General features: G+C 58.8%; 8 protein-coding genes across 8 annotated transcripts; 6 read left to right on the top strand and 2 right to left on the bottom strand.

Annotated features, from left to right (window-relative positions):
• The first annotated feature begins 68 nt into the window (after positions 1 to 68).
• On the top strand, positions 69 to 2,087 carry B0I36DRAFT_309245 (uncharacterized protein). The gene has a single exon (XM_046152117.1). The coding sequence runs from the start codon at positions 131 to 133 to the stop codon at positions 2,003 to 2,005; it is 1,875 nt and encodes a 624-aa protein (XP_046017820.1). The 5' UTR covers positions 69 to 130; the 3' UTR covers positions 2,006 to 2,087.
• Positions 2,088 to 2,145: 58 nt separating this feature from the next.
• Positions 2,146 to 3,039, bottom strand: B0I36DRAFT_357160 (uncharacterized protein; the record flags this gene model as incomplete). Its single annotated transcript, XM_046157759.1, has 1 exon — positions 2,146 to 3,039. The coding sequence occupies one exon, from the start codon at positions 3,037 to 3,039 to the stop codon at positions 2,146 to 2,148; it is 894 nt and encodes a 297-aa protein (XP_046017821.1).
• Positions 3,040 to 4,272: 1,233 nt separating this feature from the next.
• On the top strand, positions 4,273 to 5,303 carry B0I36DRAFT_1954 (uncharacterized protein). Its single transcript, XM_046148772.1, has one exon. It carries the CDS (start codon positions 4,473 to 4,475, stop codon positions 5,127 to 5,129), a length of 657 nt encoding a protein of 218 aa, XP_046017822.1. The 5' UTR covers positions 4,273 to 4,472; the 3' UTR covers positions 5,130 to 5,303.
• Positions 5,304 to 8,011: 2,708 nt separating this feature from the next.
• On the top strand, positions 8,012 to 8,629 carry B0I36DRAFT_309251 (uncharacterized protein). Its single transcript, XM_046152118.1, has one exon. The coding sequence runs from the start codon at positions 8,236 to 8,238 to the stop codon at positions 8,446 to 8,448; it is 213 nt and encodes a 70-aa protein (XP_046017823.1). The 5' UTR covers positions 8,012 to 8,235; the 3' UTR covers positions 8,449 to 8,629.
• Positions 8,630 to 8,733: 104 nt separating this feature from the next.
• On the top strand, positions 8,734 to 11,609 carry B0I36DRAFT_235306 (uncharacterized protein; the record flags this gene model as incomplete). The annotated part of the gene is made up of 5 exons (XM_046149388.1): positions 8,734 to 10,091; positions 10,146 to 10,793; positions 10,862 to 11,053; positions 11,112 to 11,282; positions 11,348 to 11,609. 5 exons carry the CDS (start codon positions 8,734 to 8,736, stop codon positions 11,607 to 11,609), a joined length of 2,631 nt encoding a protein of 876 aa, XP_046017824.1.
• A 932-nt stretch (positions 11,610 to 12,541) lies between these two features.
• On the top strand, positions 12,542 to 14,139 carry B0I36DRAFT_309253 (TPR domain-containing protein). Its single transcript, XM_046152119.1, has one exon. The coding sequence runs from the start codon at positions 12,706 to 12,708 to the stop codon at positions 13,786 to 13,788; it is 1,083 nt and encodes a 360-aa protein (XP_046017825.1). The 5' UTR covers positions 12,542 to 12,705; the 3' UTR covers positions 13,789 to 14,139.
• Positions 14,140 to 14,179: 40 nt separating this feature from the next.
• B0I36DRAFT_309254 (BCS1 N terminal-domain-containing protein) lies at positions 14,180 to 16,086 on the top strand. Its single transcript, XM_046152120.1, has one exon. It carries the CDS (start codon positions 14,300 to 14,302, stop codon positions 15,743 to 15,745), a length of 1,446 nt encoding a protein of 481 aa, XP_046017826.1. The 5' UTR covers positions 14,180 to 14,299; the 3' UTR covers positions 15,746 to 16,086.
• Positions 16,087 to 16,210: 124 nt separating this feature from the next.
• B0I36DRAFT_390407 (uncharacterized protein) lies at positions 16,211 to 19,381 on the bottom strand (the record flags this gene model as incomplete). The annotated part of the gene is made up of 4 exons (XM_046161391.1): positions 16,211 to 18,112; positions 18,500 to 18,764; positions 18,880 to 18,974; positions 19,034 to 19,381. The coding sequence occupies 4 exons, from the start codon at positions 19,379 to 19,381 to the stop codon at positions 16,469 to 16,471; spliced, it is 2,352 nt and encodes a 783-aa protein (XP_046017827.1). The 3' UTR covers positions 16,211 to 16,468.
• Between the last annotated feature and the right edge of the window lie 115 nt (positions 19,382 to 19,496).

Below are 19,496 nucleotides of genomic sequence, written 5' to 3' on the forward strand. Positions count from 1 at the left end.
CCCAAGTTCGCCATAATTACTTGCCTGGCCTCGACCTCAAGCTCCGATCGTGTAGATAAAGGCTGCACCAGGCCGGCATCCTGCCACTTCTCCCTTGCTCTGTACGTAGATTCGACTCTGGCCTGTCACGATGCGGCTCCGGCGTGCCAACACCAGCCTACTGCTCGGGGCCCTTGTTGCCTCGCTGGCAGAGGCGACGCCCTCGACGACTCTGGCGCTGGGCCCTACCGAGGCCGCAGCCTGGTACCGCGCCCACGACATCTTCAATGCCGTCCACAACGCCATGCGGCAGTGGGGGTCCTCCCTCCACCACAACGGCATGTCCTTCTTCCTCGCACGCATCCCCGAGAACGTGCTGCTGCACCACGGCAACGACAGTCCAGACACGCCCCTCGGCCGTCCAGACTGGGTGGCCTTTGAAATTGAGCATGCAGAGCAGTTTGCGCGGCCCAGGAGGAGACGTCCGGCCGCAGACCCCGCTGCGGGCGGATATCTCCACACCTACCGCACCACAAAGCCCATGACGTTCCTGTATGTCGACGGCATGGGTGCCGGCAAGACCGCCATGGGCACGCTCGACTTGCAAGACTACGTCCTGCGGGCTCTCGAGAACCAGTCTGAGCATCTGCACGCCGAGGTGCATGACCACGCACCACAACACGGTCACAACGGCGATGACGGCCTGTCGGAGCTCCGGCGTCGTGGCCAGGTGCCAGCCCGTGACGGAGAAGAGGAACCTCCACGACCTTCCGGCCCTTTTGACGAGGTCGGCCGGGCTGCAGACATCTGTTCCCTCTGCAAGGAATGGGGCCTGCAGGGCGCCATCCGCATGGAAGCCGGCTTCGAGGTCATCAAGTGCGACTTCTCTGATGGATTCGAACAGGTGCAAGCACTCCAGCGGCCAGCCCGCAGCTTTCCCACACCAGGGCAGCAACCTCCGGGCCAGGACCACCCACATGCGCCTTTTGGGAGCTTCGGGAGCCTGGAGTATCTGCGTGGTATTTCGGAGCGGTACCACGGCATCGGAGGCGGCCGAGTGTCTATCGATTACTCCTCCATGGTGTCTGCCTTCTTCTTCCCCGTGGACCTGTCCAACCCGGATCCCACGCGGCCGGACTTGCCCCGCCTTCTCAACGTCACGGCCCCCGAGCGCAAGGCGATCAAGACGTACCTCCTCGATACCATTGCCAAACGCCATCGCAAAGACTCCCTGTTGATGCCACCGTCAATAGACTGGCAGAGCATCTCAGACATGATTGTCGGGCGGTACGGTGATCGCATCAGGTTCATGGCTGAAGAGATCGACGACCTGGAACTCATGAGGGAGGAGATTGTGTTCCTGATGACGCTGTTCATTGACTACTCATCTTCTCAGCCGACGCAGCAGGAGCCAGACATGGACGCAGCGATCAAGAGGTGTACGCACTTCTATATTCCGGACCTTGCCGCCATATCTCGCAGCATGCATGCCACTGAGGCTGACCGCCTGATCCACGTCGCGTTTACCCGTGTCACAGGAGACATCTGCAAGACGCTGATACACATGCACACCGTCATCACTGCCGCAGACTCCTCGATCGCTGCAGATGCCTCATTCTCGCAAGACGACGACGTTGGCCAGGCGACCACGACAGCAGCGGCAACGCGACAGTCGCGCGCCCGAAAAGACGCCCTCGCCAGAACCAAGTCCCTCGCGCGCGAGCTCGTGAGCACCCTCAACTGGGCGCACTTCAAGCAGTGCCGGCCGGGCTGCGGGCTCAGCGAGGTGTGCATCGTGCCAATGTGGCCGATGGGCACGGTCGACGAGTACGAGTCGCCCCGGTGCGCGAACCAGTCCGACCCAGGGTGGGCTGGGGGGAAGCGGTACTGGGCAGACCCTCGGCCCGGGCCTCCGACGGGAACGCCTGTCCCTGATCGGCAGCATGGCGCAGAGCGAGGAGGAAGCCATGATGATGAGGGAGACATTGACGGGGCACATGATCAGTGGTCCCGGGAACTTCGTTGACAAAAAAACGTAGCTGTTTATATATGGCCGGCGTTGGCGAAGAGCATGGTGGGCGTTTTCACGGATTACACTAAGAAGGTTAGTTATATTGTTAGATTTGGAATTAGATTAATTTTTTTCCTGATGCGAAGTAGACCTATCTACCTCTGAGCCTCATACTCCCCATAGACTCCCTTGAACCCTAGAATCTTCCCTAGCACAACCGACCCAAGCAGGACCGCCCTCGTTGCCAGACCATGCATCCACCCAGGCCAGCCGCCATCACGATCAAGGACCAACGGCCAGTTATCCATCCGCCAGAACAAGTTGTTCAGCTCGAGATCCAGCGTGCGCATCCGCCAGCTCTTTGGCCCTTCACTGTCGTCCTCCTCTCCGCCTTCAGCATCCTGTTCCGCGGCTTGCCCCGCTCCGCCTCTTCTCGGCCTTGACAGCTCAGCCTCGGCGGCGAGCGCGTCCAGTATGATCCCGTTGAGATTGCGGAAGAATGTCTCCTTCTGCCCGTCCTTGGGGTCCGTCCACTCCTTCACGACGAGCTCCTCCTCCTCCTCATGCTGAACCTCGCCATCGCCCTGCGGCGACCGCGACAGCAGGGCACGGCTGCGGCGCCACTCGTGCACCGTGCCGCGGGGGATAATCACGACGCCGTCGAGCGGCGTGACCGCGGGCATGACCGTGACTCCTTCTCCATCTTCGTCTTCCTCCTCCTCCTCCACCTCGCCACCAGCACCAGCACTACCATCCCGACCGCCATTGCCTTTGCCCTTGCTACCTCGCGCCCCGGGACCGCGGAACCCCAGGATGACCTCTGCCCGGCCCTTGATGACCTGGAGGAACTCGGTGTGCGTGTCGTGCCAGTGCGGGCCCGAGGTCCAGGTCGACCCGGGGGGCAGGCGGATCGTGGCCTGGTCGGGCGTGGACAGGTCGTAGGTCACGGCGTTGGGTAAGGGGCGGGTGAACACCTTCTGGTTGGCCGTGGATGTCCGTTTGTTGTTCCCGCTACCGCCGGAAAGCAGTGGCGAGGCCTCCGTCGCCATTGCGATAAAATGTGTGTGTGTGTGTGTGGCCTTGGTTGGGAGTCCCGAAATTGGTGATGTTGATGGGCCGGGGGCTCCAGTCCTGGCGCGGCCTCTCTCTCCCCCCCGAGTTTGAGCTGCGCGTCGTGCGCTGAGAAAGCTGATCGGCGCAAAGGAAACTGGTGCAGACCACGACGATCTTGTTTCGCCGTTCGCTTCGAACTCACAAGGTGCGCTCGCAACGCCGGAGATTTGCCCCGAACGTCGCACGCTTGCGGCCACTTCTTTTAACGGTCCCAGGGATGATTGTTACTCGATGGTAACCTAATTGCTTGCAATGGCTTGTTGCTTTCGATTGCTTTCGGCGGTTCTTTATCGCGTGGTTTGGATGATCACGGTCGACGGTTTCACGGGTGCGCGCCGCGGCGGCGGGGTTTACGCAGAGCAACAGCTCACGGCAAGGATGCTGACAACTCTGAGCTGAAACTGAGCTGCGAGGCCAGAAGAAAAAAAAAATGTCAACACCTTGGATGAAGATCGAGTTCACGAAACGGATACCAGCCTCCCGGCACAGCCTTGGCTATTTATTTCCCACGAGACATTACACCATGCTGCGCGCGCCCCGAAACTTGAAGTTGGATCTACGTGTCAGCAATTGGAAGCACCGAAGCGCCTGGATTCCCCAATTTGCGCTTGTCAGCACAAGGGCCCTCCCCATGCTCATAGCGGAGCAGAAACCACGAGGCTTACCAAGCGGCGTGGGCCCAGACCCGGGCCGAGCCCAGACAGAAAGTAAAGTCCAGCAACGTCCAGCGCTGCCGCTACCTTGGGTAGCTTTCACTCGGAGCTTTTCAGCTTCTGCCTGGTATTATGTGGATAAGGCTGAGGGAAGGAGTCTGGTCACCGGGCGTGGTGGGGACGGGGCCAAAGGGCAAGGCTTCCACGCCGCATGCCGCAGGCATGATAACTCGGCTTCGGCTTGACTTAGCTCTTGCCCGACAAGTCCCTGACTCGACACGTCGGAGGCGGAGAAGGCTAGGGCCGGCCGGTTAGTTGTTCGTCTCTGGCGGTGTCGACTACATGCCCTTCTCCGCTCGTCGGTGCCGGTCACTCTGCCCCTCTGCTTCAATCCACGAAGGCGAGCGATGGGCGGGTCTGTGCACTCGATCTTGACCTGCTGCGGCGTACCGATCGGGACTCGAACCCGGCTGACCCAACTTGCCTCCGTGAACTTGAGGCAGGTAGCGTCCGCACTTGCAAAATAGGAGTGCTAGGCTTCTGTATAAGAAACGGTCTAGGCTGACGTCCATCTCGGCGCCGCCGCAGAAGTCGCATTGACAAGCACCCAAGCAGGGCAACAAGCTCAACGGTCCGCATTATCCACACTCCGCAAAGAGAATCACCACCAAACACAGCTTTCCGACAACGTGCCAAGTGCCCTGCAGCCAACCGCCATGACAATACAAAATACCGAGACCACCAGCTCAGCCGGAGCTACTGCCCTCCCCGCTGGCTACACCTTGCACGAGGGCTACCCGCCACTCCCCGAGTATCTCGACCTACGCAAACTCTCGGGCCTCACGCCCGTGTCCCCTGAGCAGGGTGCCGCCGTGCCCCGCGGCAGCTGGTATGGAGTCTACATCACAACCGCAGAGGCGGGTGCAGAAGAACAAGAAGGCGGCAGCAGCACCGCACAGCCACAGCCCTCCTCCAACGGAGTGCAAACAGGCGAATCACCAGCGAGCAGCAGCAGCACCAACACCAACACCACCAGCAGCAAGCCCGGGCGCAAGGCCGTCGCCATGGGCCGCATCATTGGCGATGGCGGGTGGTACTTTGTCATTGCGGACATGGCGGTCCTCCCCGGGCACCAGCGGCGCGGGCTGGGCGACGCCATTGTCAAGAGGCTCGTCGACCGCGTCTACTCGCACGGCGCAAAGGGCCAGGCTTACGTCTCCCTGACGGCGGATCCGCCCGGGAGGAAACTGTATGCGCGCAACGAGTTTGTCGAGTCGATGCCTCGCGGGATGGGCATGCACAGGCTCTTGCAGGTGCCTGGCGGCGGCGACGACGGCGGCGAGAGGGAAGGCCAGCAGGAGAGGGAGGCTTGAGGTCGCGGGGGTTGTGATGATGGCTGTTGGCTCGGCAGGGAGGCAGGCAGTCAGGCAGGGAGGCAGTCTTGCCATGTTGAGTTCCCATTTGCAGGGCTATCAACAGATTTGCGCGCGGGATGTGACTTCCGTGGCCAGCCAGCGTTCATCCTGTCCGAGAAGCACATACGGCTTGCTGTCGGGCAAGGCTCTGAATGGCCATCCAAGATAGGGCACCCCTGCTGGTCCCCGGGCTGGACCGTGGGGTCTCCCGAGCAGATCTTGTCCTATTTACGAGTGGTGCTGTAGGCACCCTTATGGTTCGCGGTCGTGTTGAATTTGGCCCTAGAAGGGTCAGCTCAATATCATCAGCAATGCTGTGCCTCTAGTGACACCGCGTTTCGTTGCGGTTGCCCCGCTGTTTCAATGTCTTGCAATGTGCTGGTGAGCTCTGGAGAAGGCGGTCTGCCTGGGGTAGAGAGGCCTGGTCGGCTGGCATTGCCATGCGTGCAAGACTGGGTGCGGACCTGCAGAGACACAAGCATGAGAGATGGTCCATGACCGAGGCCGAGGCGTGTTCCAAGACGAGGAAAAGGCCCCCAGTCGGTGAGGGCGTGGGTGAAGCGTGCCCAGCCAACTCAACAGCTGCCTGTCTCGGGGGTGTGCCATTTCCAGTGGCTATCGACAGGGGGGGCCCTTGGGCGTGGGGTGAGGATCGCCACACCTGGTGCCCTGGCAAGCTCGCCAACCACCTGTCCCGACATCTCGTCTCGTGTCGACGCCGCCGTGCCACAACACAGGCTTGGATGGCCGGACCCTGCAAGTGTCGTCCAATCATGGTCATGGGTGCCGAGCTTTGCCTACGGTGCAATTTTCGGATGAACCCTGTGCAACAGTGCAACAGCGGTCTCCACGGCCAGGTGCTTGCAACGGCAGAGATCATCCCACCTTTCTGAGGGTTGAGATTTGTTGAAGTGTGCAAAATGTGAGCCCGAGTCTGGCAACCGCAAGGGAAAGCGTCACTGGACATTGACACTGGCAACCTTGCAGGCTTCAGCGGGCAAGATGAACCGTCCCCCACAGCCTGTGACAGCTTATACATTGGATACTGGCGTAACTTTGAACGAGAATCCAGCTCGACGGGTTGCGCTCATGTGTGTATATCCAGAGCTCTACCAGACCTCTTCACCCCGATCACATTGCCGGCAGATATGACAGCCATTGTGTCACATTTTCAGCTGTGTGAACACCTTTGTGAGGACCTTTGTGAAGACCCCGAACCGGTCAGTCCTATTCATCAGCCCATTGGTCTCAGCCACGGGCAAGGACTTGGCTTGGACCGTTGCCAGTCAGGCTCCTGCATTCGACACATTGGTAGCCTGTCGCCGAGGGAAACGCGCAACGTCTGCCTTGCCGCCTCCCGCCACGGATCAGCATGAGTTCCTAAACGTATAAACACTGCACGCGAGCTCTTTGAGCACACGAGGGCAGGCTCGGCGGTGGAGTGCTCTTCCTGAGGGCCATGATGGGGCGGCGCCCGCCCACAGGGTCCGCGAAGCATCGCGACGCACCCCACCACGCGACCCTGGCGGCGGGAGCAAGCCCGGTCAAGCCCCTGCCGTGCTGCACCTCACCACCAGTCCGACCGCACGGCCTGCCGTTCCGTGCCTGGCCTTCCCGGGGAGAGGCCCTTCCAGGCTCACCGGCATTCTGGCGGTCTGGCCGGCCTCCGATGCTCTATATTGTCAGTCGCTAAGAATGCTTATATCTACGGACTTGGCTGCACGGGCTCCCGCTGGCCACCAGTGCTCTGGTCTTGTCTGTCCGTTGCGACTTTTGCCGCCTGCCTGCCTGCGTGTCCGCCGGCCACCCAGTTGTCCAATTGCACCAGGTTCTTCGCACCGGGCTCTGGTCGCCGATCTGGCCTCCGACCTGTCTCAGTCGGCTGCTTCCGAGCCCTGCCCCCAAAGGGCTGGAGTGACGGCGCGATAGCCACCCGCGCCACCTTGTTGGCTAGTTGTCTGCTCCAGCATACTTGACCCCTGAATCTGGCCTCATCTCATTCTGGACAAACCTCCAAGGCCGGATGACTGATTCCGCCCTGGCCGCCGCGCTCACAGGTCCCCCCGGGCCCAGCCTATTTCCCACCACCACCGCCTCCAGCCTCTATTTTTGTCTCCGCATCACCACAATTTTGGCTTGCATGCAGCTGCAAACGCTCCGCACCCACCACGACTCAACAACGCCCAATCAGCCGCAGCCTCACTCACCCTCACTCGCGCTGCCTGCTCGCCTGCTCACCACTTGCAGCAGCAGAGGCCGCCGTGTGCTCTGACTGTGAGGTGCGTCACGCTGTCATCCAGGGCTTACCTCTCAAAGGGTTCCAAGGCTGCCTTGCATCGCGGCCGGCAGTCACGGGGTCGCCACGACTCGCCCAACACTTGCCAGCACGACCTGCCACCGCCACAGTGCCGTCACTGGCAATCTCGCACACGCACACGCGCACACACGCACACATACACGCACGCACGCGTGAACTTGCATGCACCCGCCTGGCCAAGGCCTAGTCACCCAGTCCCGGCCGCCAGGGACAGGCAGCCTGCTGCTTGACTCTCAACCACCACCACCCGCACCTCACCACCATCGGCGCCCTGTCAGATATCTGCAACGACGTGCGTGCACGCAATACGGCGACTCCAGGCGCCCGTGTCACCTCAGCCTGCTGATCCCGCCCAGCGACGCCCTGCCGACTGCTCGTCGTCGCCGCTGTGCTGGCATCGTCCGCTCCTTTACTCACGCCGTGTAACCCACGCATGCTGCGACGGCAATGCCTGGACATACGTCAAGGTCGGTCTTCTTTCCTCGCCACTGCTCCCCTCTTTCTGCTTTCGTCGCTTTTAAATCCCACCCGCCCTATTCCGTGCCTGTTCCGCCTGGTGAGCGAGGACCTTCCAGTGCACACACACACACACACACACATCTGCACCCAGGTCGAGCAAGTGCGCCGCATCGTGGCCGCCTCAATCGTTCGCATCACCCCCGGCAGGAACGGTTCTCCGCACCTGTCGCGGCATCAGCTCGGGCCCGTTCAAGCTTCCCATGCTGGGGCTCACGTCGTTGCCTGGACATGCCTGCGTGCATTCTTTGCTACGTCGTCGTCACGGGACCATATCGTCGGCCTGAGCTACCACACTCCCTTCATCCGCCACCGGGTACTGTACCACCTCAAAATTCCAAATTTGGGACCGAACGCACGACGCTCGCTCAGCCTTGTCGGACCAGGCGGGTAGCCCGCCAGCCACTCGTTCTTGGAGAATCACCAGTGTGCCTTTCCTCATAGAGCAAGTTGCCCTCTCAGCGTTACATCTGTCGGACAACACGATCTCAGTAAAGCCTGCTGAGGCTCAAATCATCCTGCCACCACTGACCCTCACATGACCACAAATGCATTCACATCAGCGACTGGCCGGAGGCACGACCTTTTCGACAAGATGCTAACATTGCCCACAGATAAACCCAAGAATCACGCCGTTTGCTTCAGATTTGTCTACTTGTCTCATTCAATCCTCGCGTCCAAGATCCTCCTCACAGACAATCGCTAGCCTCGGCTTCCATGGACAATGCCATGATTGGGGACGAGCAGCTGTCGTGGCTGCTCTGCTCGCTCCACTACGCCTACCCAGTGATCTCGTTCTTGTATTTCGCGGTCGCTTCCTCCATCTCCATTTGCACGCTACAAACGACTGCAACCGACGCCACCACCGTCCATGCTCGCCGGACAGCCATCGTCTGGCTATATGCCGCCTTCGTCCTCTGCTTCCTCGCACAGCTGCTCACCAAGCTTGCCACCATCGCATCTCACGACGTTTGGCCCACCCAGGACACTATCATTGGACTTCTGTCCTGCATTTTAGTATTCGGCATCCAGCAAAACTCCCTCAGTAGCACGGCGTCTCCAGTATGGTACCCATACTACGGGCCTTGGCTCATCGCCATCGCCATGGAGCCTGCCGTCTTTGTAACCGAGATCCTTGCCCACAACAAGGACACTGCCAGGTCCGACTGGTACACCGTCTCCTTGGCGATCGCAGTCCTCCGGTTCGTCATTCTGCTTGCAATGGTACTAGCCTTCTTGTTCTTGGGGGGTTATGCCAATGAGATGGCGACCGATGAAGAACGGACTCTCCTCCTTCCCAAGCCGGACCACAGCTCAGATGGTGACTGTTCCGCAGACAGTGGCTACGGGACGAACACGGAAACGACAAACACAGAGGCCAACAACACGGAGACGGTCAACTCGCCCAGCGATCCAGAGTCGCCGTGGGAGCGACAAGAGCGCATTGCTCGCGAGCAGATGGAGAAACGACTCAAGAGCGAAGGAAGCTGGTTCGCATACATCAAGGGCTTCATGGTGTTCTTTCCTTATGTTTGGCCAGTTAACAATCGCCGCCTACAGGCAAATGCAGTATTGGTTGGAGTCTGCCTACTCGCTGGTAATGCTCTCAACTTTCTCATTCCTCGTCAGCTCGGTGCTGTCATGGACAGCCTGAGCGGCTTTTCTGGTCAGAACCCGTGGGTGCAGGTTATGATCTTCGCAGGCCTCCGACTCCTGGCCTCCGAGGCGGGACTCAGCCTGGTACGCCAATTCTTCTGGCTTCCGGTCGAGTACTATTCCCAGGAGGCCATCTCCACCGCCGCTTACTCGCATGTGATGAACCTTTCATCCGAGTTCCACGATTCGAAGAGCTCATCAGACTTGATCGTCGCAATCTCTCACGGTACCTCCATCTCAAACATGCTCGAATCACTCTGCTTCCGGGCAATCCCAATGATGATAGACTTAGTCGTCGCCTTTAGCTACCTTTCCAGCAAGTTTGGTGCCTACGAAGGCTTCATTACCGTGGCGACTGGATTGGCGTTCATTCAGGCCGCAGCTCGCATGATAGCTGGATTTCAGAACAGGAGAAAGAAGATGGTCAAAGCGTAAGTTGCCCTCACCCGCAGTGAGCCTGAGCTCGAAACTAAAGACTCCGCCAGTTACTTTGAGGAGCACTACGTCCGCCAAGCGGGCATCCAGGGTTGGCACACTGTCAGTGCCTTCAATCAGGTGCCCTATGAAGAAGAACGTTACGGCGTCGCGGTCAGCAACTCCGTGACTGCAATCAAATCGATCTACGTTGGGTATCTGCTGCGCCAGGCGCTTCAGTATCTCATTCTGCTCGCTGGCCTCCTCGCCGGCGCTTTCCTCGCGGTCTACCAAATTACCAACGGCCAAGCTACTCCTGGAGACTTCTTCATGCTTCTCACTTACTGGTCTCAGCTCACAGGCCCGCTCCAGTTCTTCTCGTCGCTTGGCCGTAGCATCAGCCAAGATCTCGTGCACGCAGAGCGCCTTTTGGAAGTGATGCTCACGAAGCCTACTGTGATGGACAGGCCTGATGCGAAGCCCCTCAAGCTCAACGGTGGGCAAGTGGAGCTCCGGGACGTTAGTTTCAGCTACGACAAGAAGAAGGACATCTTGAAGAGCGTGAACATGTGCGTCCCTTCCGGCACAACTGCAGCATTCGTTGGTGCGACCGGTGCGGGAAAGTCCACCATTCTCAAGGTGTTGGATCGTTTCTACGATGTGAGCGGCGGATCTATCCTGATCGACGGGCAAGACATCCGCGATGTGACCCTGTCAAGGTAAGCATTGCCAACCCGACCAATTGCTGTTGACGGTGCGTGTATTGATCGCTGTGTTTCGTGAGCAGTTTGCGTCAGTCAATCGGCATCGTGCCTCAGGCTCCGATCTTGTTTGATGACACCGTGATCAACAACATCCGCTACGCACGCTTGACAGCGACGGACGAAGAGATCTATGCAGCATGCAAAGCTGCTGCCATTCACGAGCAGATTATGGGGTTCACAGATGGCTACCAAACACGGGTTGGAGAGCGTGGAGTGTGAGTCTTTGCTCGTAATCCATCGAAGGCGCCACACCTGCTAACATGTGCATTTCAGAAAACTCTCGGGCGGGGAGCTGCAACGCATTGCCATTGCCAGAGCTATCTTGAAGCGACCAGATATCGTGCTACTAGACGAAGCCACCAGTTCGGTTGATACGGACACCGAGCAGAAGATTCAGGATGGTCTCCAAATTCTCTGCGAAGGCCGCACTACCTTCATTGTCGCGTAAGTCCCCCTTTTCGCCGCCAGCTCATTACTTCATCTGTGGACGCCAGCTGAGATTTGTGCAGTCATCGACTGTCTACTGTCATGAACGCCGACGTAATTTTTGTCGTCGCCGACGGTGAGATTGTGGAGCACGGAAACCACGAAGATCTCATCGCCAAGGATGGCAAGTATGCCGAGTTGTGGTCGAAGCAGATCTTTGTGAAGCCGAAGGAGGCCAAGGTTGAGAGCGACAACAAGAAAAAAACGGGTGATGATGCTAACGAACAGGTGACGAAGACTCCCAAGGGGCACCGAAGAGAGGTAGAATCGTCAAACAATCGTTGATTATTTGACTGATACTAACTCGATTCACGCAGGGTTCAAAGTTGAATCCTGACGCACCGGAGTTCACACCTCGTTCCGCAGCAGCACCCCGTGACTTGCAAGTTGCCTCCATTGAATGTGCCTCACCCACCAAGACCAAAGATTGTGAATATGTCGACGAGGATCTACTGAGCCTTTCGCCGGCTACGAACAACGCAGACGCGTTCGATCAGAAGAGCGAAGCACCAACGCGACGAGCGACGCGGACACAGTCTCTGTCTGCACCAGTACCGGAAAGTCATTCGGAAGAGGCCACTCGATCAGCGAGTCAGCCGTTGACAGCCCTGAAGCTCTCGTCACCTGCAGCACCAGTTACACCGGCTCAGACGTTACAGCAGACTAGCCAGTCTCGTCGCCGAGCAAGTGGACGAGGCCGTGGAGGACGATACAACTACCGGGGAAGAGGAAAACGCACCAGCTCAAATCCACAGGCTGAAAGCAGCAAGAAGAACAAAACAGAATCTTGATTCTTCATTTTGAGGTATCCAGACACAGAGAATGGGTCATTTCTGGTGTCCATAGTACGGTGGTGCCCGAGGGGCGTCACCTTGCAGTCGAAACTGCACTACCCTCTATCTTTATGAGACACACGGTTCTTGGAGTCTGCAAAACAGAGTTAGCAAGCCAACGGGCTTCAATCCTTTTGGACCTGCATAGTTATAGACATCCAGATGTCAGATAGACACGCAATAGAAAGAAAATAGTGGTAATTTAAGCAGTACCTGTCAGCCATAGTCGCCAAGCCCGATTTGGGCAATCGTGAGCGAACGAGAATCCACATCTTGAGCGCTGATCCCTACCTCCAGGCTCGAGCTGTATGGCGCATAGGAGCAGCCCCAAGTGGGGGAGAGCCGCTGGGGGGTTGGCTCGCAGCGACCCATCTAGAAGCACCTGGGCGGTGGAGGTGGGGTCGCTGGTGAGGGGTCCTTTCTCAGATGCGTGGTGAAGCACCTGACGAAAGAATAAACACAGAGCGGCGTCCAGCAACAGTCCTTTGTCCTTCGCCATCCTGCCCTCTCCCCCACAAGCCTCGACAGTCCTACGCAGACCACGCAACATGTCGTCGTTAACATCAAAGCAGCGCCTGGCTCTGGCCATCTGCGACTTCCTCAACACGTCGGTCTCTGACGGCACTCTCCCTGTCGACGACAAGGACAACATCGAGGTTGCCGTCAACTGCATCGCCGAGTCTTTCAAGGTCGACCCCGCCGACACAGCGGCTGTCCAGAGCGCCATCGGCAGCCAAAACCTCACCCAGATCTATGGCGTCTACGAGAAGCTCAAGACCACCGCCAAGCCTGCCGCTGGCTCGACATCGTCATCGTCGACCGCGGCTGCGCCGCCCACTACCGTGAGCGAGGAGGACAAGAAGAAGGCCGAGGGCCTCAAGGGCCAGGGCAACCGCGCGATGAGCCAACAGGACTACCAGACCGCCATCGACCTCTACTCGCAGGCGCTCGCGCTGCACCCCGGCAACGCCATTTTCCTCTCGAACCGCGCGGCCGCGTACTCTGCGCTCAAGGACCACGAGTCGGCGCGCGCCGACGCCGAGGCGGCCGTCGACATCGACCCCAAGTACACCAAGGCCTGGTCGCGGCTCGGACTCGCGCGCTTCGCGCTCGGCGACGCCAGGGGCGCCATGGAGGCGTACCAGGCCGGCATTGACAACGAGGGCAACGGCGGGTCCGAGGCCATGAAGAAAGGCTACGAGACGGCCAAACGCCGCGTCGACGAGCTCGAGGCCGACAGCAGCAGTCCCACATCGCCTGCGGCGCGCGGCAGCCCCGGAGCTGGCGCTGGTGGCATGCCCGACCTGGGAAGCCTGGCGAGCATGTTCGGTGGAGCTGGTGGGCCCGGCGGCGGTGCCGGCGGCATGCCAGACCTGAGCAGCATCATGAGCAACCCCATGTTTGCCAGCATGGCGCAGAACCTCATGTCGAACCCGGACATGATGAACAACCTGATGAGCAACCCGCGGCTGCGGCAGATGGCCGAGCAGTTCGGCAGCGGCGGCGGCATGCCCGACATGGCCAGCCTCATGAACGACCCCAACATTGCCGACATGGCACGCAACTTCATGGGCGGTGCTGGTGGCCCTGGTGCTGGTGCTGGTGGTGCTGGTCGGGGCGCGCCTCAGTAAGATGGAAAAGGGTTTTGTTGCGCAGAAAGAGAGGCAAGACTTTTGGGCAAGGTTTCATGATACACAAAGCGGACATCACGGAAGTTTAGATGGCAGCGTCCATTAGTTGTACTTGAATCACCATTGAAATTCACTCCAGCACATCCAGTTTTCCGTCTTGTACATTGTGGTCTTGATAATTGCCAGTGAAAGCATGCTTTGTGACCTGTCCGACAATCAATCATGAATATGAAGCGCTTTGTCTGTCTCAACTTCCAGCTGCTCGACCTCCCATCAGTGCTCCGTCACATGCACTTCTGCGGTATGCTTAGTCATCATTCTGGGAGAGCCCCTCGACATGCTCCATCCAACTTTGGAACTTTTTTGGCGGCTTGTCGTTAATCGAGTATCGCCAAGGATCACCACAAGCTCCTCGACAGCACCTCCTGAACGCAATCCGGGCACTCTCGACTGCGCCCTTGACGACACCGATGGGCTAGCCTGACGACAACAGCTAGCGACACCAGCCGGCATGGCGTCTCCCGACACGACCACCACCGCCACAGCGACCTCGCTGCTCAACCTCAATGAGCTGGTCTCGAACCCCGTCTTTGCGGGCGGCTTTGGCCTCGCGTCCCTCGGCGCGGTCCTCGCCTTCGCCCGCAAGGGCGTCGTGAGCGCAGGGGGTCTCTTGCGGCGGCGCATGCTCGTCAATGTCGAGATCAGCCGCCAGGACCCTGCGTATCCGTGGGTGCTCGCCTGGCTGTCGGAGCCGCGGCAGCAGACGTCGTTCCTCGCCAAGAAGCTCACGCGGATCAACAAGCTGTCCGTCACCACCACGACCTCCTCGACCCCCAACGGCCCGACGCACGCCAGCTTCTTCCTGCAGCCCGGCTACGGGCGGCACATTGTGCACTACAAGGGCGCCTACATCGCCGTGAACCGCGAGAAGCAGTCGACCGCAAAGCTCAACACGGGCGAGCCCCACGAGACCCTCGAGCTCACGACGCTCTACAGCCACCGCCACATCTTTGAGCACGTCTTCACCGAGGCCCGGCAGCTCGCGCTGCAGGCGCACGAGGGCAAGACGGTCGTCTACTCGGTGCGCAACTTTGACTGGGTGCCCCTGGGCCAGCCGCGCATAAAACGGCCCCTGCACAGCGTGGTGCTCGACAAGGGCGTCAAGGAGGGCATCGTCGCCGACGTCAGGGACTTCCTGAACCGCAGGTCGTGGTACGCGGACCGCGGGATCCCGTACCGCAGGGGCTACCTGCTCTACGGCCCGCCCGGCAGCGGCAAGAGCTCCTTCATCCAGGCCCTGGCCGGCGAGCTCGACTACGGCGTGGCCATGGTCAACCTGAGCGAGGTCGGCGTCACCGATGACAAGCTGGCCTTCCTGCTCACCAAGCTCCCCGAGCGCACGATCCTGCTCCTCGAGGACGCCGACTCGGCCTTTGTCAACCGCCGCCGGCGCGACGAGGACGGGTACGCTGGCGGCACCGTCACCTTCTCAGGCCTCCTCAACGCCCTGGACGGCCTGTCCGCCGGCGAGGAGCGGATCGCGTTCCTCACCACCAACCACATCGAGAGGCTCGATCCCGCGCTGATCCGGCCCGGCCGGGTGGACCTGATGCTGCGCATCGGCGAGGCGTCACGGTACCAGGCAGGCCAGATGTGGGATCGGTTCTACGGGGATGTCGACACCCAGGGGGTCAACCGTGAGCGCTTCCTCAAGAGACTTGACGAGCTTGGGCTGTTCAGCAGCAGCAGCAGCAGCAGCACTTCACTGTCGCAATCTGGGGAGGGCGAGTCTGGTACAGACGTCGCTGGTGGTGGTGGCGAGAAGCCCATCGGTCCGAGGACCAGCACGGCGGCTATCCAGGGCCTGTTCCTGTTCAACAAGAACGACATCGAGGGCGCGATCGCCATGGCGGAGCACCTGATTCCGAAAAAGATCGAGGCTGAGCCGCAGCCATGATGATGTTGGGGCTATTTTTATTAAGGGTTCATGATGTATACATAGGCTGGGAGGTGAACCAAAACAAAATGTCACTTAGGCGCTGTAATAATATTGTATCAAGAAGGTTGGACATCCGGAAAAGCGCAAAGGGTTTGTAAGAATATGAGATCTGATCATAGAAGAAGCAGAAGAGGCCGAAGATACCCCCATGCGAAAAATGCAATCGCACATTCTGCGCATTATCAAATCAGATCGTCATGCCTGCTCACCTGAACCATGGCAGTCTCTTACAATCACAGTGCCCCGTACTCACTTGGGTTGCCCCCCATAAATGGGTTTGGGGGTCTTGCACGCCCGGCTCTACTGAATTATCCAACGACAGCGTTTGCCATGGTTTTCTTTTTCGGATCATTGCCGCACTGCGGCCCACTCAACGATGCTCGCCTCTTTTCAGCGCAATATGGAGTAACTTGTTCCTTTGGTCTTCTTTCGTAAGGGAGTTCGTGGACATGCACGTCCAGCTCTACAGAACTATTCTACCGCCAATACTTGCCATGTTTCTTCCAGACAGGGATGCCAATCGCTCGAGCTCCTCCTTGGCGTGCACATAACAGCCCTCTACACGCTGCTTCTTTCGTCCTTTCGTGTTCCCGGCGTAGCTTGATAGACATTAGACACATGGAGATTCCGTCCCCCTCATATCCTATGAGTCTGTGTGGTGGCCGCCATCTAACCATCGACCTAGTCAGATACCGGCAGGAGTCTATGGCGTTCAAGCTCGTCCTGCATCCTCTTGGTGAACTTCGTGGTTTCTCGATTTCGCGGCACCGCTTCTTCCTTGGGGGGCTGTCCCCATTCGTTGTCGCTGACATCCGACACGTAGCACAGGAAGGCGTGGTCGTAGGGCGTCGGCTCGGCGATGTCAGCGCTACCGTCTTCCTCGTCCCATGCGTCCCAGTACTCGAGTGGGTTGTCGCCGAACCGGACCTCGCCGGTGGCGCCGTGCGTGAACTTCCACAACGACGTCGGCCGACCGCTCTCGTCATCTGATGGCCAGAAATGGATCGGGCCCGAGGTGGTCCTCCTGCCCCAGTGCCAGCATCGTGCATACCGCTCTCTGTAGAATCGGAAGGGCCTGCGGTACAGAGCGGCCCAGATGAAATTGCGGTCTGGGTTCTCCCAGTTAGGATGAGAGTCCTCATTCGCGTCCTCGGAGAGCTCCTCGTTGGGATCGGTAGTGCGGATGACCAAGTCTTCATGGTTGGCCGCAGCTTGTCCTTGGAGCGGGACTCGCTTCTTCCAGCGGGTGAGAATGCACAGCTGGTGGTCGTGCTCAATCTCCTGCGGTTCGCCACGAGGTTCTTGTATCTCGACCGTCTGCAAGCGCAAGCCGTCTATCGGAGCTAGATCGTTGACATCGGCCAAGGTCAGACCACAATTGACGAGGCGCAGGCTGCACAGGGTTGCCTTGTGCAGCGTGACAAGCGCGATGTGCACTCGAGACGAGAGATTCATATCTTCCAGGCTTAATGCCTTAAGGGGAGGCCAGCCCGATCCCCGTTCCTTGAAGAATTCGACAATCGTGCGTCCAGTCTCTGCAGAGCCTTTTGATGTGCGTCCACCTTCTGTGCCTTTGGCGTACTTCAGCTGGAGGGTCCGAAGCTGGCGAGCATGGAGAAGGGCTGACAGGGTCCGTTTCATGGTTTCCTGCCCAACGTTAGCCAGAGCAAGCTCGACGGAAGTCATGGACTGGAACGGCTGGCCGGACACAGCACCAAAGTAGGTGATGTCGGCTGGGGGCGGCCCGAGTGACGACGTCCTTGTGCAGTAGGTGATCGAAGCGCATGTACTTGGGACACGAGAGATCCTGGATGCTTTAGCCTCCAAGGCGTTGTGGAAGAAGTCTTGCACCCCAAGCAACAGCCGCCTATAGCTGCGTTTGTATCCAACATCTGTGTCAATGTCCTGGACGAGGACTGGGGTGCGCCCTATGGTGCCCAGTATTTGACCGTGGTCGGCTGATTGCATTCGGAACGTGTCGAGATGGGGCATGGCGCTGATGGCAGCCGTGAATGCTTGGTGAAAGCCGCGGAGCCGTTCCATATAACGGGACTGCGTAAAGCGCGGGGCCTTCTTGTCGAAGGGGCTCCACGGCTCAATCCGGCACAAGTTCTTATACCAGCGGTACACCTCTGCGAGTGTCATCCCGAAATCAGTGAGTTGTGTACCATTGCGGTAAGCTGTAATTGGAAGCTCGTGCCACTCGAGAGTCCGCACTGCTGTGGCCAGATGGGGTCGTGAGGCGATGCTGAGAAAATTGTTGCGATCAGTCTTCAGTTTGGACAGTCGCACGCACCCAAATAAGCGCAGCACAATAGTCCGGTCCTATTGCGTCTTGTGGTAGTTCTCGGCACCACCAAAGTAAGGAAACAGAGCCACGCGAAGCGCTTTCAGGTCTCGGGTCGTCATGTCGGAGATAATCTCCAAGAAAAGCTCGGTAGGAAGGCTGCCAATCCCCGTGGCGCAATGGCCTCCAATGTCCGCCATTGTGGCCCGGGTTTGTGGTCTGTGATTCGGGAGAGGATCGAGTCAAGTCTTCTAGAGGGCTGTAGGACGCGATGTTGTGGTTGACGAGCTGAATAGAGCGCATAGCGGGATGGAACTGGCCCAGTCCTTGTTGAAGGAATGAGTCACTGTGATCCGTCGTCTGGGCACGGGAGCAAGCATGCAGCACAATCCAGTTTGACACTCATCCCATATATGTATCAGCACCTCCTGCACGTGGATGTGTGCAACCATGCAAGCGGCAAAGAATGGAGACAGATATGTAGCAGCCTTGCCGACTCGGCCGGCAGATAGTCCGCTGCCCTTGGGCAACACTTGATGTGCGGCACGTAATAATGATCCTGCATCCTCGGCGCTGGCTAAAGTTGTCCCGCAAAGCGCATATGACGCCTCAGGCACAGATCTTAGCCACCCGAGGCCTTTGAACCTATCGTGGAAGTTCTGTTCATGGGCGTTGTATCGCTCTGACCCTCTGATACCAGAAACGAGCAAGGGCGGTAGCCGCAACACTACTGTTTCTACTTTTGTTCACCAGAGCAGGCTCCTCGTTGCTCTGGTACCTCTGGCTGCAGCCAAAATCAGCTTACCCTTTCCAGATGCCTGCCCAAAAAGTCGTGGCCAACAGATTCTCGGACTTGGAATCGCGGTGCACGACAATAGCAGGCACAGAGAGGCTCGGCCCCTAACATAGGCTCCTCAAAACGGCAGTGCACCTCGGCGATGTCTAGCACGTCCGCCAACCTCGACCGAATCGGCTGGTACAACTCGACTGCAGAACAGTGCTCCACTGGTAATACAGTGACTACCGTCGTTATTTTTAGCGCTGTCCAGCTCGATAAATACCAGCTGCGGACTATGCTCGGTGCTGAAGTTTCGCACATATCTCGAATTCGTGCCTGACTCCTGCTCTTCCGTGTCTTCCCGATCCTGGACCCTGCAGTTGCGATGGATCATGGTGCTTGGAATGCGGCTGTCGAAATCAACTGCAATGCCAACCCCGAGGACTTCAGGAAGCCCACCGGCCGGCCGAACGGTATAGATCTCTGTTCGTTGTTCAGCGAACAGGCAGCGTTGGAAGGGGGGATACATGGGATGTTATCAATCCGTCAGCTCTTCGAGACTTTCAATACTGCCCGGTGGCAGGGTGCGCTCTGGTACGTGACCTTTCATGGCGTTTACCTCGACTCCATGGGATCTGTAGATG

This window comes from Microdochium trichocladiopsis, assembly GCF_020744255.1.
Source record: "Microdochium trichocladiopsis strain MPI-CAGE-CH-0230 chromosome Unknown B0I36scaffold_1, whole genome shotgun sequence".
Classification (NCBI taxonomy): domain Eukaryota; kingdom Fungi; phylum Ascomycota; class Sordariomycetes; order Xylariales; family Microdochiaceae; genus Microdochium; species Microdochium trichocladiopsis.

Excerpts from the sequence above, each read along its gene's own strand:
- B0I36DRAFT_309251 (XM_046152118.1), top strand. The coding sequence starts at position 8,236 with ATGCCTGCGTGCATTCTTTGCTACGTCGTCGTCACGGGACCATATCGT.
- B0I36DRAFT_309245 (XM_046152117.1), top strand. The coding sequence starts at position 131 with ATGCGGCTCCGGCGTGCCAACACCAGCCTACTGCTCGGGGCCCTTGTT.
- B0I36DRAFT_1954 (XM_046148772.1), top strand. The coding sequence starts at position 4,473 with ATGACAATACAAAATACCGAGACCACCAGCTCAGCCGGAGCTACTGCC.
- B0I36DRAFT_309253 (XM_046152119.1), top strand. The coding sequence starts at position 12,706 with ATGTCGTCGTTAACATCAAAGCAGCGCCTGGCTCTGGCCATCTGCGAC.
- B0I36DRAFT_309254 (XM_046152120.1), top strand. The coding sequence starts at position 14,300 with ATGGCGTCTCCCGACACGACCACCACCGCCACAGCGACCTCGCTGCTC.